Below are 15187 nucleotides of genomic sequence, written 5' to 3' on the forward strand. Positions count from 1 at the left end.
AACTGAGATGTGAAAAGTTTGTAAACAATCAATGTGATATAAAGCCGTAGCCCATGCCTCGAGCACTGATTTCAAACAGAATGAGGTCTGATGCTGGCATCTAGAACAATTAGCTAAGTAAATTAACCCATGTATCATTTGATTGCCTTTCTGACAAAACCCGACACAGCGGACAGATGCTTAGAAACAAAACTAAGTATATAGCTGGTCAATTAATTGTTTAAATAGATTGATATCAACAAATCAGTTCCAAGACAATCTTCAATTTCTTGGCATATATGCAAAGTTTTAATATTAAAAAATAGGAAACCACACCTGAAAGGCAACAAAACGCTTTTATTATCTCTGAAAACTTACTGCTACATAGTGAAAATTATGAATATTTATGCCTTTGAAGTACATATAAGAAAATTAACCAAGAGTAGAGATAAATTATTCAATATCAATAGCAGTAAATAATTTATTCATAAGAAAATTGTTTAATTCTTGCCTTAAAGGATCAATACTTCACAATCACATTTCAAAAAAAAAATTTTTGAGGTCTTTAGGACTTCAGATGAAAGGCTGCGACAGAAGTTATGATCACTAGCATGGTTGGTATTTTAGATAAAGGGCTGCCAATTTCAGAAACAATCATTCTGGAAGTTAACCATTAACATGGCCATTTTACTGTGGACAAGTAAATATCAGAGAGATGGAAAATTGAAACTCCGTTTTCCAATAGAAAAATACCTAAATTTATAATATCCCCCTACCTACCTCTCTGCTTTTCTAGGCAGGCATATATACTAGATATAGACAGTAGCAACATAGGGTAACTGGCTTTCATACAGATCACTAAATTGAATGGTATTATCATTTTTGGTTAATAAGAAGCATGTATAACTAAACATTTTAAACACATGAATCATGATTCTTTGATGACAGGATGCCTGGGTGGCTTAGCTGTTGAACGTCTGTCTCCTTTGGCTCAGGGCATGATCCCGGGGTCTGTGATCGAGTGCTGCATCAGGCTCCTTGCAGGGAGCCTGCAACTCCCTCTGCCTGTGTCCCTGCCTCTCTGTGTGTGTGTCTCATGAATAAAAAAATCCTGAAAAAATTATGTGATGACAATATTCAAAATTTTAAATTAGCCACTGAAATTCCTGTATCACAATACAACATATTAACTTTATTCATATAACTTCAGGCTTATGGTTTTGCAACAAAGCCAAAAGTGTTTTCCTTTTTTGGTTTAAAACTATGAAAAAAATTTATTTGCAATAATTAAGATAGCTGAAAAGAAAGCTGTTAGAATAATTTCTATTACATTCTGAGGCAACAGGAAATATCTAAAGTTCTTTAACACAATGTTCTTATCAGTTATGCAGTATTTTAAATCACCACTAATCATAATCAGGAGCTTTTAAACATTTAAATAGTATTTAATAAATAACCTGGAAGAGAGATTATGATGCTGGCTAATGGATAAAATAGGGTACAGTGTGGGTTGGGCCATGAGACCACAGAGTATTTCCTTCCTTGTCTGCATATAGATAGCTGCAGTAAAGCTATCATGGCTTTTCTAGTTATTACTCTGGGTGTACCCTGATTGGTTGTTTACATAAATGTATATGCTGCAGTCAAGAGACTTTGACTCTTAGACTATAATAAAGTACAATATCTTAACTGATGCAACTCATTTCAATTGTATTCAGACTTAATACATTCATATAGTGGAACCTTTTATATTGCTGGTATTGAGGGGCAGGGCCAATACTTGGTGTTTCTAGGTACGTACTGTACATTTAGCACATGGCATTGTTGGATTTCAGGAAACGTGATTTAAGAAAGATCTGAATCTATATAAAAAATGGATTATAATGTGATTCTACTATCCCTGGTTTGTAGGACATTATAAAAGTGGGAGCGAGAGGCAGAAGGGGCCAAAGAGATAGGAGATGGGGTATACCATGGGCGGAGGAGTTAGGAGCAGCCTGAGAGGCTGGGAAGGACTCCCTTCCAACTGGATTCAGCTATAGCTATGGGGGATTGGAAAGGTGAGGCAAGAGCTACATTCCTTGCTTCTTTCCATTTCCTGTGAGTCTGTGACCTGACAGAACTAGCTTCCTTTAATTTCTCTGAAATCTGGAGAGGTCATAGCTCCACTGCAACTATGTGCTTTCTACTATAGCTATGGCCCTCTGGTAATGTAGGCCAGGATGCACAATAAACTGTTTGTATATTTAATTATTGAAATAAATCCAAACTATTGCTCAAAGAGAGCAGATTATCAGAACTTGGCATCTGGAAAAATCTTAACATAGTCACTGTCATTGTAACTAGGTTTGCTGGCTATGTATAGCTCTAACGTTTTTATGGTAAGCATATATTAGGGCTTATCAACTGTCATGTTGTATTCAGAGTTCTTAGTGGTTCAGGTTTACCCACCAGAAAAAGCATATGAAGAATTTATAGAGTGCTTTCCTTTTAAGATTCAAAACCACCATTCCATGTTACTATGTTTACTGGTCTATAAGATTATAAAACACTAATTTAGGAAATAGTTTTATTTCAAAAGCTTAATTGCAGTAAAGACACTGTGATCTACTGTGTTATGGGAGTTGACAGCAAACAATTCTTTGCTGCATAAGAGTTTTGACATTCGCCTCCAATTCAAGGGGAAAACAATTTTCCCCCCAAAATAGCATTCTACGGATTGCACTGCATTTACCTTCAAAATCATTCTCTTACAGTAGGCGATGTATTACTATTTTCACCTTACATATGGACGATGTGAGGTCTGGAAGTTAAACAATTTGTCCAATATCATCAGTAGTATAGCTAGGACTAAATTGGGTCCATACAAAATTAGGCTTTAGTTACTTGACTAGACAGAACTTCCACAAACTGATGAGCATATCCAAATCTTTCCTTCCATTTCTTCAGTCCTATAAGCTTTCCTAGTGTGTAAGTGATTCATATACAAATATCACTACTAACATTAAAAAACATTGAGTACTGGTCTCATGATTTATTTGTAGAAATGGGTACTTTAATACTGGTATTTTCAATAATTCTCAAAATAGAAACAAACCTCTATTCTAAACATAGGCTCCTGTCTAGATCATGATACTTTAGCCTTTCCTCAACTACATTTACATGCGCTTTTATCATTGGTGTCATCATGCCCATACCCATAAAGAAAATAGAATTAAAATAATCAAAGGAAATATGTGACCTGATTCTGAAGATGTGACTTTCAAACAAAGATCCAAAGTGGTAAGCAAAAGCTTTCTGAATACTATAGAATTACTAACAATGCATAGGTACACTTTTTACATCCATAGCTAGATTCCTGGGAATCCATTTATATTTATCTGCTAGTTCCACATGTTTGGTATCTTAAAGTAGGCAAGCCAATGTGCTTTATAAGTGTTTTGCAAAGTTCTTGCAAAGTCCTCTTTAAGGGAAACCTCCTTTTGTATTTCTCTGACCTGCTTCTCTTGGTAATTATGTATGTCAACTGGCTGCTGTTTTCTAACATTTTTCAAACAGTTCTTCCAAGAAGAAGACTCTGAGGTCAGGAGGGATTTCCAAAGTGGGGTATCCAGTTTGGTGTATGTCTGTTACTGAGAGGCCTCCTCTGGGTTTCCCAAGCTTGCGCTTTCTTTGGGAGTCTCTGAGTTAGCTTCTAGTATGACACTGGCTTCAGAAGCCTCTGATTGTAAACTGTCTCCATCAGTGATAATATCTTCAGGATTTGGTGGGGGTGGACAGAAGTCTTCATTGGGGCAGATTAGCTGGAAAAGTGTTTCAGCCTGGCAATGGAAGAAAGGACATAATAGTTTTTGGATATCAGCTTAACATGAAATTATTTTAAAAATAAAGTATCACCCTTTAAAATTTCTTTAAGTTATAGAACTTTATCAGGTATACATGACCTTCTAAAAATCTGCTTTCGGAATTCCATGACTTCTCTCCAATTCTATACATGTATTCAGGCCCACCCTTTAAGTACTTAACTATATCAGTACTTGATCAGATTATTGTATTAGATAGCTGGGTATTTAAGCACATTCATTCTACATGTCAGTAGAAAGACAATTTTCTTCAATATTCTTTAGGTAATTTCCCAATAGAGCCTATTTGTGATAGTTGTACAATCAAATTTAGCATATAATAATTTTAACAAGTCATTGTTAAAAATCAAGAAAATTCTTCATTATTTGTTCAACTATTTCCTTTTCTGGTATAATTTATTTCCCCCTGGGCTTTAAGGAGTATAAAACAGTGTTTAAGATCATGGACTCTGAATAGATGGCCATATGCAAATACTGTCTCTGCCATTTAGTAGCAATGCAATTTAGGGTGGTGCTTAATTGACTTCTGAGCCTTGCTTTCCTTATCTATGAAATGGTAGAGACTAAGCCTCTATATATGGTAGCTATTATCATTGTTATTAATAATAAGATGAGTTAAAATGTCAACATTTTATTTTTAAAGATTTTATTTGAGAGACAGAGAATGTGCACATGTGCAAGTGTGAGGGGAGGAGCAGAGAGAGGGGGAGAGAATCTCCAGCGGACTACCAACACAGGTTGATGTGGGCCTATGTGGGGGCTTGATGTCATGGACCTGAGCAAAACCAAGAGTCAAACGCTTAACCGACTGAGCCACCCAGGCACCCCAAAATGTCAATATCTAAGCTGTGTTTAGTCTGGCAGGGTAAGAAAGTAAGAAACTGAATGTGATTTTAATTAACAACACACACACACACACGAAAGTAAATGTGACAAGAAACACTGCTATTCTATTCTAAACATATCCTTACTTTTATTTAGATGAATACAGCTCATTGTTAGATAAGGGTCCCTGTCATACTAGGGAGCTTGAAATTTATCCTATTGGTAAACAAAAGTCATTAAATGGTTTTAAGATATATCCTGTTTTAAAGGCAACAATGTATTTCTGTACCACTTTAATCCTTCTTCCTGACATGCACATAAAGTCATCCATTAGGCCAGGAGTTGACAACTATGGTCCACAGGCCAAATCCAGCCTGCTGTTCTTGTAAATAAGGTTTTATTGGAACATAGCCACTCTCATTCATTTATCTATTTTCTATGGCTGTTTTTGCACTGCAGTGGCAGGGATGAGTAGCTGCAAAAGAGACAGTAGGGGCTGCAAAATCTAAACTATTTACCATCTGGCCATCTACAGTTGATAGACTCAGGTGGTTGGGCCATCAGGTGATTAAAAGTGACATTTCTTGGGAGTGGATGGAGGGATATTAAACAGAAACTTTTGAGCTTTGATGTGAAGTTAAAAGAAGGATGGGGAGAAAAAGTTTCTTTTCCTTTTGAGTATAATTCAAGAGTATATCTTTTGGATGTGACATTTTCCTATGACTATTCGGAAACTAAATATTTGAGATGCCTGCTTTCCTCTCCACCCCAGGAACTCACCAGTCTGCTGGAGACACTTAGCTCCTAGAAGCAGGAGGATTGAGATCAGAACCTCTATCTCATCTGTCAGTTCCTCTTTTTGTCTTTTATCTCAACCTTGTCTACCTATAGAAGTTCTCCCTCCCCCTTACTTCCTTTCACTCTTCACATTCAATGGTTAAATCCTGACAATCTTATCTCTTCATTCTTGACTCCATTTTTTCCTTCTCTATATAGTCCAGGCATGTATCATCTTTCCTTTACACAACAGCAACATCTCAGAACTGGACTGGTCACCCTGCCTCTAGGGGTCCCCCATGCAATCCATTTCCATGCTGCCTTCAGAGGGGGTCTATGGAAATGAAATTTTGTTTATGCCACTTTTTGGCTTAAAACTCTTCAGTGATTCCTCATTTCTTAAAAGGTTAAAAACTCAAGATCTTTGCTATGGCATACAAAACCCTACGGGCCTATTTCTCTGGTCTTATCATTTACTCCATCCCATCTTTACCTTTCAGACTTTTTGCTTCACTAATATCTATTTATGTACACTTTTCTTAAATACACCATATTTACATCCTGGATTGGTCCAGATGCTGGAATGTTCCAATTATCTTCCATTTGTATGGGGAACTGCTACTCATCTTTCATATCCGTCTCTGCAAAATTGACTCCTAAATAGGGTTCATGGCCCCTCCGCATTATTTTTGAATTTTGGATATTATTCTATTATCGCATATACTGTAATGCACTGTCATTTGTTTACAAGTTCTCCTTTACTAGTAAGTGATTCCTACAGGGATGACAAGGACTGGATTTTACTCAAGTCTAGATCCTTAGTTCCTGGTGTGGAGTAGAATCCCAATATACATTTTTAAAAATTAATTATAGAACTTTAAAAACTGTATATTGTAGAAATACTGAATGTAAATATACCATGACTTATTACTAATACTACTACTTTTCTTCCAGTTCCTCTGTGTCTCACACCTTGTCTCCTTTTTGTTACTTACCTATAGGATACATTTTTCCCCTGATTTCAGTCCCTGTGGCTGGATCTCACACTGTTTCCATATATCCTTGTCATAATCTGTCTCCTAGGACTATCAAACAATTGTAGGCTGCTGCACTACCTGTATTTGTTTTCTTCCTGCTTGTGGAACTCTCACCATCAGCCCATCTGCCACTGGCCCTCACTGATGCCAATTTCCTACAGCCAGCCTCCAGCACTTCCTGTCTCCTCTCTCTAATTGCTAGAATCTTTTAGGCTCAACTGCCATGCTCTGGAATGTCTACCCAATACTTCTTGGTCTACTGTATTTTACTTGTCAACTAAGCCTCAATTGTAAGAGTCATAAATAGAGGTTAGTTCAGAGTAGTTAATTGTTAACCTTTCATTCTTTTTGCTCCCCCACCCTTTTGTAGAAAGAAAGAGCATCAGTGGGGAGGGGCAGAGTGAGAGAGAAAGAATCTCAAGCAGGTTTCACACCCAGCATGGAGTCCAACACAGGGCTCAATCTCAGGACTCTGAGATCATGACCTGAGCCAAAATCAAGAGTTGGATGCTCAAGTGACTGGACCACTCAGGCACCCCAATTCCTCTTGCCCTTTTAAGCCAGAAGTTAGCTTAAAGAATTTCATGTGGTTAAAAAAAATTAAAAAGGCATAATTATATTGTGACTTGGTTTCTTTATATTGGGAAGTATAGAGAGGACACACTGAGCTACAGAAGAAATTCCTATGTTTATTTAATATATATCTACACAAAACAAAAAAATATTTTGTCAGTCTAGCAGTTTAATGTATTTAGGATGTATCCACATTAACAAGATGAAAGTAGCACAGTACAGATGAATGTATAAGCCCTGGGGTCTAACAGACTTGAGTTTAAGTTTTGGCTCACAAATCTACGAGATCTGTGATCTTTGGACAAGTTATTTAGCCCCTTTGGGTCTTAGTTTCCTCATTTGTAAAATGGGCATGTCACAGATACTGATGTCATATGTTTGTAAGGACCAAATGAAATAATATATTTATGATGTTTAGGATATTGTCTAGTACACAGAAAACACTCAATGAATGGTAGCTTTAGAAAATGTGACACTTAAAACTGCCCTCTCCCTCAATGGCATGAGAAAGTGAGTTATACTGCAATATGTGAGCAACTTGATAGGTCATATGATCTATAAAAAGAGTCTTCAACTTACAAATTCTGTACCAAAAGTTATAAACAAATTGCTAATATGCCATAAAGACAACATTCTAAATGGTGGTTAGGCTGCTCACATCAGTAAATTTAAACCATTTTATAGCTGACCTTTAGTACAAAGAGTACATACATTACTATATAATTATTCTTGTTCTCATGGGATGGCACCTCCTAGAGGATGGGGGCTCCTGAAGGAGGAGTGAGCTATCAGTGATCTTGAGAGTAAAGAACTATAGACCAGTCTGTTCATCAGTATGTGTGAGTAAATGGGATACTACCTGTATTAAGAAAAGAGATACATCGGTTTCAGGAAAAAAAAAAAAAACCTGGAGTAACAAGCTATAAAAACTAGCAAGTCACAGAATCACAATTATCACTTGGGCTACTTAGGCTAGCATCATTGTGGTGATAATAGAGAATGTCTTGGTGTGCTCCTGCACACAACTTTAACTCGTATAACACAGATCACTTTATATTTTTAGTATGTTTTCAAATCAAATAGTTCCATATGAACACAAGGGAGACAAGTCTATGCTATTCAACATCTATATATCTACAAATAAGAAAAATAGATGCAAACTTGCTAATTGGTCAAATAAAGTATTTGTTAAAAAATAGAAATCTGCAGGTGGCTTATGTTTGCTACACAGACAAAGCCTAGGTGATGCTCTAAGAACTTTTATAGACAATCTGGAAAACAGAAGTTATCAATTAGTAACTAGGCTAAACACAGGATGAAATACTGAATTAGAACAAAGCTATATAACAACTTGAAAACTATTCATATTTAATAGTATATAATTAGTATCAAAAGTAGCATTATTATTATTTTGTACTATGATAACACTGAAGTCTATCTCCTTGGGAAGCAAATTATCTCATAACAAAATTATCCTTTAATTTATAGCCTTTTAGCTGGTAGTTTAGATCACATTAGAACTTGAATAATAAGCTCTTATGTGAAAAGCCTTCCCATTTTGGTGAAAAAACACTGAAGTCCACTCAGGAAAAAAAATGTCCTACACAAGGGGGTGCCTGGGTGCCTCAATTAAGCATCCTACTCTTGATTTCCACTCAGGAGATCAAGCCCCGCATCAGGCTCTGTGCTCAGCAGGGAGTCTGCTTTTCTCTTTCTCTCTCTGTGCTCAGGATCTCTCTCTAAAATAATAGATCTTAAAAAAAATCACCTAGGCTATCTGGCTGAAAACATGTCAGCAATTCTGCTTGGAAAAAACTGGAACATCAAAGCAAAAATGCCTTGGTCATTTTAAGCCATAAATGTAGAACTCGAACCATCTTGGGTTCCTATTAAACTAATAGAATGAATGATGGATGACTCCCTACTTTTGATATCACTGGTTGAATAGGATTATCCAGGATCACCATTAAACTCTGAAGATGAGAAACAAGGAATGAGACAAAAAAAACCTATAGATACATGGGTTATGGCCTTGCCAGTACAACTAAAAATTAAGTCAATGAAGCCATTTGTTTCCATAAGATCCCTAGCACTAGTTGGATTGAAACTTCCATCTGTGGTCTTAAAACAATGTTAAATTATCCACTTTTTGATTCAATAGACAGATATGCCAATTCTATCTGTGAAAAGTTTAGATTTGTGCCTCAAAAAATATATTTTCTGTTCTTCTCTGTCAGGTACAGAGAAGTGTATTAATACATATACACATGGATCTTCATCTGAATGGAATCATAGTTCACTTTTGGCAGCTTGTGTCAGCCTGTGCTGTACCAGTTAATAGCTTTGCCCAGAAGTGCTATCACAAAATTCCACCTTGATTTAACCTATTCCTCAGCAGCTATGATAGTAATTTTTGGGACACCAGCTTATGTCAAAACATTAAAGGAATTGTGTTAACTCTGAAAAACTGTAAGTTACGTGTTCTTCTGCAAAATAAGAAAATGCTTTAAGACAATTTAAAAATTACATTTTGTATATAATTAGTTACACTCCTTTTGAAATGACTCAGAGATTAACAAAGAAAAACAGTGTATTTCAAAATGATAAAACAATAGGCCAACAGTTTAAATTAGAAGCCATGTTCCTTTAGAAAACTGGCATTATAAATTTTATTTTTCAGAATATATATTTTTAACATCTTTCATCCTTATTCCCACAATGGAACTCATAAATGCTCTCCTGCAAATCCATCATATAGTCAAGAACATGAAAATACTGAAGACTATATTTTAAGTATAAAGAAGCTTTGTCATTCACAGGAAAAAGTTCGGAGGCAAATTACAAAGATAGTATTAAATGATAGACAGGCTCTTCTAGTCTTTTTTCCCCACATTCTAGAGGAAAAAACAATTCACTTTCCCTACCAAACCAACTTTTCAACACAAAACTGAGAAACACCAACAGCTTACCTGTTTGACTGCATTATCATTTCCTAAACCACTGTCTGGGCCAGAGCAGACATAAACGTTGGATGGTAAATCATTATAAGAGTTCCTGCTGACGTCTGAAGAATCTCTCATATTGAAGTAAAGAGCCCATAGAAGCCTCGGTTTTTCAACTTCTTCATTTTCTAAATGTAGACATAAATTTTACTCACATCTAAAGCACAATAAACCTGTCAATTAATACAATTTGTAGCCAATTACTAACAAAGCCGTGATTATATAGTGTAGTAAATCAGAGCTTTGTATGTAAAAAATAGCAAATCTTTATCCACACCCACTCATACATGTATATATTTCAAGTACTGATGGCTTTTCAACCTAAGACAAGTTAGATATCAAAAATTATTTTGATCACTAGTAAGTTACTTAGATATAACTCCAATTGTGTTCTCTTGGATTTCTATTACTTCTACATAGCAGTATCAAAGTGCTTCTGAACACATTCATCCTTAAATTATACCACTGAATAAGATAATAATTTTTTGTTTTATATAAACAAACCAGCTTAAAAAATTATATATTAAGTCAATGATCTATACAGGATTATGAGATGTCCAGAAGACACAAATCTATAGAGCTAGGAAGTAGATTAGTGGTTACTTAGGGCTGGAGGAATTGGGGTGAGGGATTAAAGGGTGTAGAGTTTCTATTTTGGGTGATGGAAATATTCTAAAATTAACTGTGGTGATGTTTGAACCATTTGGTGAATATATTAAAAAAACTGAATTTTACACTTTAGGTGAGTGAACTGTATAGTGTGTGAATTATATTTCAATAAAGCAGTTATTAAAAATAGTATATATAGGATTAATACTTGATATGGTAACTCACTAATGCTTTGTCCTACTGGATTACAAAGGAAAGGCAACCAACAACAAAAATAAGGTTGTGAGACTTAAAGTTGTTTTTAGCACATATTCTCTCATTTCACAGTGAGCATCTATTATGTGTATTAGGTTTGGACTAGGAGCTGGAGATACACAGATAAAGCAGACTTAGCCCTTAGTCTTCTGGTTTTTCATATTCCCTAATTATAGGAGGCCTAGCACACAACAGATATTCAATGAACACTTTCTATATTGATTTTCATCCTGTTTTCAAATATAATCAAAGTATGATATGCTTATTTTAAAAGGCTCAAGCTAATTAATCTTAATACCTAAAACCTATTTCTTGCTATCTTAATAATGATTTCTTTGCCATTCCTCCTTAGAAATGTTATTATATATATATATATTTTTTTTGCTTGAAAACAGAAATTATTACTGTTAAAAAATTTTTGGTGACAGGATTTTCTTTAGCCTAAATCTGAACAAAAAATTCAAATTCTTTACAATGATAACAATGGATGTATATGAAGATTATCCAAGACCATGGGGCACCCTGTAAATCATAAAGAAAATGCTAAAGGTATAATTAGTATAATTAGTTAATTAGCTCTTATTGTTAAATTGGTAATCAAAGTAGAGAAATTCACAGCTAATTGCAGTACTGAATTAATAAGACTGCACAATTCCCCAATTTGGGATAAATAAGATTTTGTTATATTTAATTTAAAATATCTCCACTACAAGAATACCAAATATGCTATTTTTCTAGTTCCTTTTGAATAAACCATAATTATTAGTGTGATAGGATGGAGAAACTCTGAATGGAAGAAATGATCTCTTATGAGGCTCCTTCCTAATGCTAAGATCTATGAATCTAAGGTATCACTAACTTCATGTAAACACATGACAGATGGTGAAACTTACTTTCTGACAAAATAAAGGAACATAAGGAATTCATATTTCACAGCTAAAACCATATGGATCTTAGTAAATTTATTGGTTTTAAATTTAGTTTCACTAAATCTTATGGGAAGATAATTAAACATACTGCCTGTGATTTGCAACACCAGAAGTTGTTGCAAATGTATGCCAAGGAATAACATTACTTGAACTTGTTTTTTGTCTTTTTGAGTTCTACATTGTTTAGTGCTGTGCTTCATAAGCCTTTGTGAAAGCCTAGTTTCCTTGCAAGGAAGTTTATTTATCATAAAAGATAATGTTCTCTTCTCAAATACATTACTTCTTTGCTGGTGTATCTGAGAAATTCCAGTAAGATTGTAGAACTCCTTCTACTTACTTTTTCACATTTAAGGTATAACTGAAGCTCTTTTTTTTTAAGATTTTATTTATTTATTCATGAGACACACAGAGAGAAAGAGAGGCAGAGACACAGGCAGAGGGAGCAGCAAGCTCCATGCAGGGAGCCTGACATGGGACTTGATCCCGGGTCTCCAGGATCAGGCCCTGGGCTGAAGGCGGTGCTAAACCCTGAGCCACCCGGGCTGCCCCAAATGGAGCTCTTGACATATGTTGTCTTAAGTGGGTTAAGGTCTGGAATTCCTTTAGTATTGCCCAGTCCATTTCTAAGCATACATTTAGAGAGTTTATCTTGTATATCCTTGAAAGTTCCAGCTCAAAGAAAGGCTTTCAGTCAAAAGAAGTTGGGAAAAATGAATAATCCAATAGATTATAGGAAAGAAATTTCATAGAAGTTTAAATATTGAGAAGGAACCATGAAGAAGATGAAAAGTTGACATAGGATGAAGATAAATGCTCCAGATAGAAAGGAGTTATCAGACTTTGACCTTAAAACTCTTAAAGAAACATGTAATTGCTTCATCTTTCTTTGAGGTTAGCTGGAAGTCAGAGAGATAGCTGGAAAAATAACAGGCAGTTGGGAACTACACAGTTGTCAAAAAAAATATTAAAGCTGCTGAGGTTTGGCTAGAAATATATCACCTAACCAGGAGAACTGGTTTTCTGTAATAGCTCATTTCATCAATTAGATAGTGTAAAGGACTAAACAAGTAATAGGTAATTTAGAATAAGATCTCTGGCAAATTAAACTGGGATAAGTACAGAATAAAGCAGAAAAAAGAAATCAACGGGTGCCTGGGTGGCTCAGTGGTTTAGTATCTGCCTTTGGCTCAGGTCATGATCCCGGTGTCCTGTGATAGATCAGGGTCCTCGCAGGGAGCCTGCTTCTCCCTCTGCTTCTCTGTGTCTTTCATGAATAAATAAATAAAATCTTTAAAAAAAACCAACAACATTGGCATACCAAATAAAAGCAATACATGGTTTACAGTTACATGCCATATTTAGGAAGAGACTATTTTAGTAGCGTAGCAGAGTAGCACAAGTCCAAGAGTATAGGAGATTGTCATCGCTGTGATCTAGTCTGCATACAACACAAAAAGAAATTATGATAAGGCATTTGACTTTTGAGTGCAACAATTACCTAACATCCTTACCAGCCACGGACCCTAAAATAACACTCTTAAGGGTAATTTCTGTTTTTAGGTAGTTTTGTTTTTTTGAGATATGTAACAAGTGAGATGGGATGAGATAATTCCACATGCCATGCACAATCGAGGGAAAAAGAGAAAGAACATGGTGTAGTAATGATACTACATTATAGATATTTCAAGATATTGTACTAGTGAAATTCTTGTTTCAAATCATATAGAAAATCTCAAGTTCCTGGGTAAAATAAGAAACCATTTAGGATAGTTACATCACTGCTCACTCAGTGCTTTCAAGGATATTCTGAAGTCTGGAAGAATTAATCCAGACTGGTATGAATGGTGAGCAATCACCTAATTTTCTCACCTGTATAATCAGGTTCATTAAACATGGAACACCTGAAATTTTTTTTAAAGATTTTATTTATTTATTTATTTATTTATTTATTTATTTATTTATTTATTTATGAGACAGAGAGAGAGACAGAGAGAGAGAGAGAGAGAGACAGACAGACAGACAGACATAGGCAGAGGGAGAAGCAGGCTCCATGCAGGGAGCCTGACGTGGGACTTGATCCCGGGTCTCCAGGATCATGCCCTGGGCTGAAGGCGGCGCTAAACCGATGGGCCACCAGGGTTGCCCAGAATACCTGAAATTTCTTTGGACTAGGAAATAGGGAACAGTTGAGAGATCTTTGATGTTCTTAAAGGAGGCTAGGATATAGGGCTCTTAGAAGTATTGGTACAAGTACTTCTTAAGACAGCATATGTTAAGAGCTCCAGTTGATACCTTAAATGGGAAAAAGTAAGTAGAAGGAGCTCCACAACTTTACAGGAATTTCTCAGATACACCAGCAAAGAAGTACTGTATTTGAGAAGAGAACATATCTTTTATGATAAATAAACTTCCTTGCAAGGAAACTAGGCTTTCACGAAGGCTTATGAAGCACAGTACTGAACACAAGGTAGAACTCAAAAAGAAAAAAAAATGAGTTCAAGTAATGTTATTCTTTTGGCATACATTTTAAAACAAACTATTTACAAGCTCTAAAGTGTAAGATTTCTTTTTTTAAAAGATTTTATTTATTCATAAGAGACACATAGAGAGAGGCAGAGACATAGGCAGAGAGAGAAGTAGGCTCCGATGTGGGACTCGATCCCATGACCCCAGGATCACGCCCTAGACCGAAGGCAGACACTCAGTCGCTGAGCCACCCAGGTGTCCCTAAAGTATAATATTTCATATCATTATCAAGTAATTAAAACATTAAAATAAAAAACCATTAATCTGTGAAAATAGGCACTTTTGCTACAGAGAAGAATGTCCTGTAATGCACTAAAAGTTGATATTGCTCATAAAGTTCTTTCTCATTTAGGCAGGAAAATGAATTGAGCTTTCTTCTCTAGGTGACTTTGCCTCTTTGACCTGACATGGCCCATTGCTCACTTTATCTGGTGATTCATTTTCAATAACTACAACAGTATTTGTTCTGACATTTTAATTAAAATATGACCACTACCTCATCCTGATGATAAAAAGGCCTAGTGTCAGTGAAAACTAGCTTTTCAGTGCCTCAGTGCACCTGAGGACCCCTCTGAGCACATAGTTCTTACTAAAGAATTTTGATCAGGTTCTAAACAATATATCATTTCAAAATGGGATCAATGGAACCATTAAGATTAATGTTTAAAAAAAATCTAAAATGACTAGAGGATGCTAAATAATGAATATGTAATTTCTCCAGCTCGTTTTTTTTTTTTTTTTTTTTTTTTAAGAAAATTAAATGCATTTGAAAAGTGAAGAGCAGGACACCTGGGTGGCTCAGTGGTAGAGCA

At 35.6% G+C, this 15187-nt stretch overlaps 1 protein-coding gene across 3 annotated transcripts in view; it reads right to left on the bottom strand.

The window, feature by feature from the left end:
• Positions 1–316: 316 nt before the first annotated feature.
• The window catches only part of CHM (CHM Rab escort protein), a 244230-nt gene continuing 229359 nt past the window's right edge, over positions 317–15187 (bottom strand). For 2 of the 3 annotated variants that reach the window (XM_038587820.1, XM_038587819.1), the window contains 2 exons: positions 10024–10184; positions 317–3800 (listed from right to left, as the gene is read on the bottom strand). In XM_038587820.1, coding sequence (XP_038443748.1) covers positions 3609–3800; positions 10024–10184 — 353 coding nt within the window. In that variant the 3' untranslated portion in view covers positions 317–3608. Of the gene's footprint in view, positions 3801–10023; positions 10230–15187 lie in introns of those variants that run through there. The other variant, XM_038587821.1, reaches the window with a different exon arrangement.

This window comes from Canis lupus, chromosome X, assembly GCF_011100685.1.
Source record: "Canis lupus familiaris isolate Mischka breed German Shepherd chromosome X, alternate assembly UU_Cfam_GSD_1.0, whole genome shotgun sequence".
NCBI classification, from domain to species: Eukaryota; Metazoa; Chordata; class Mammalia; order Carnivora; family Canidae; genus Canis; species Canis lupus.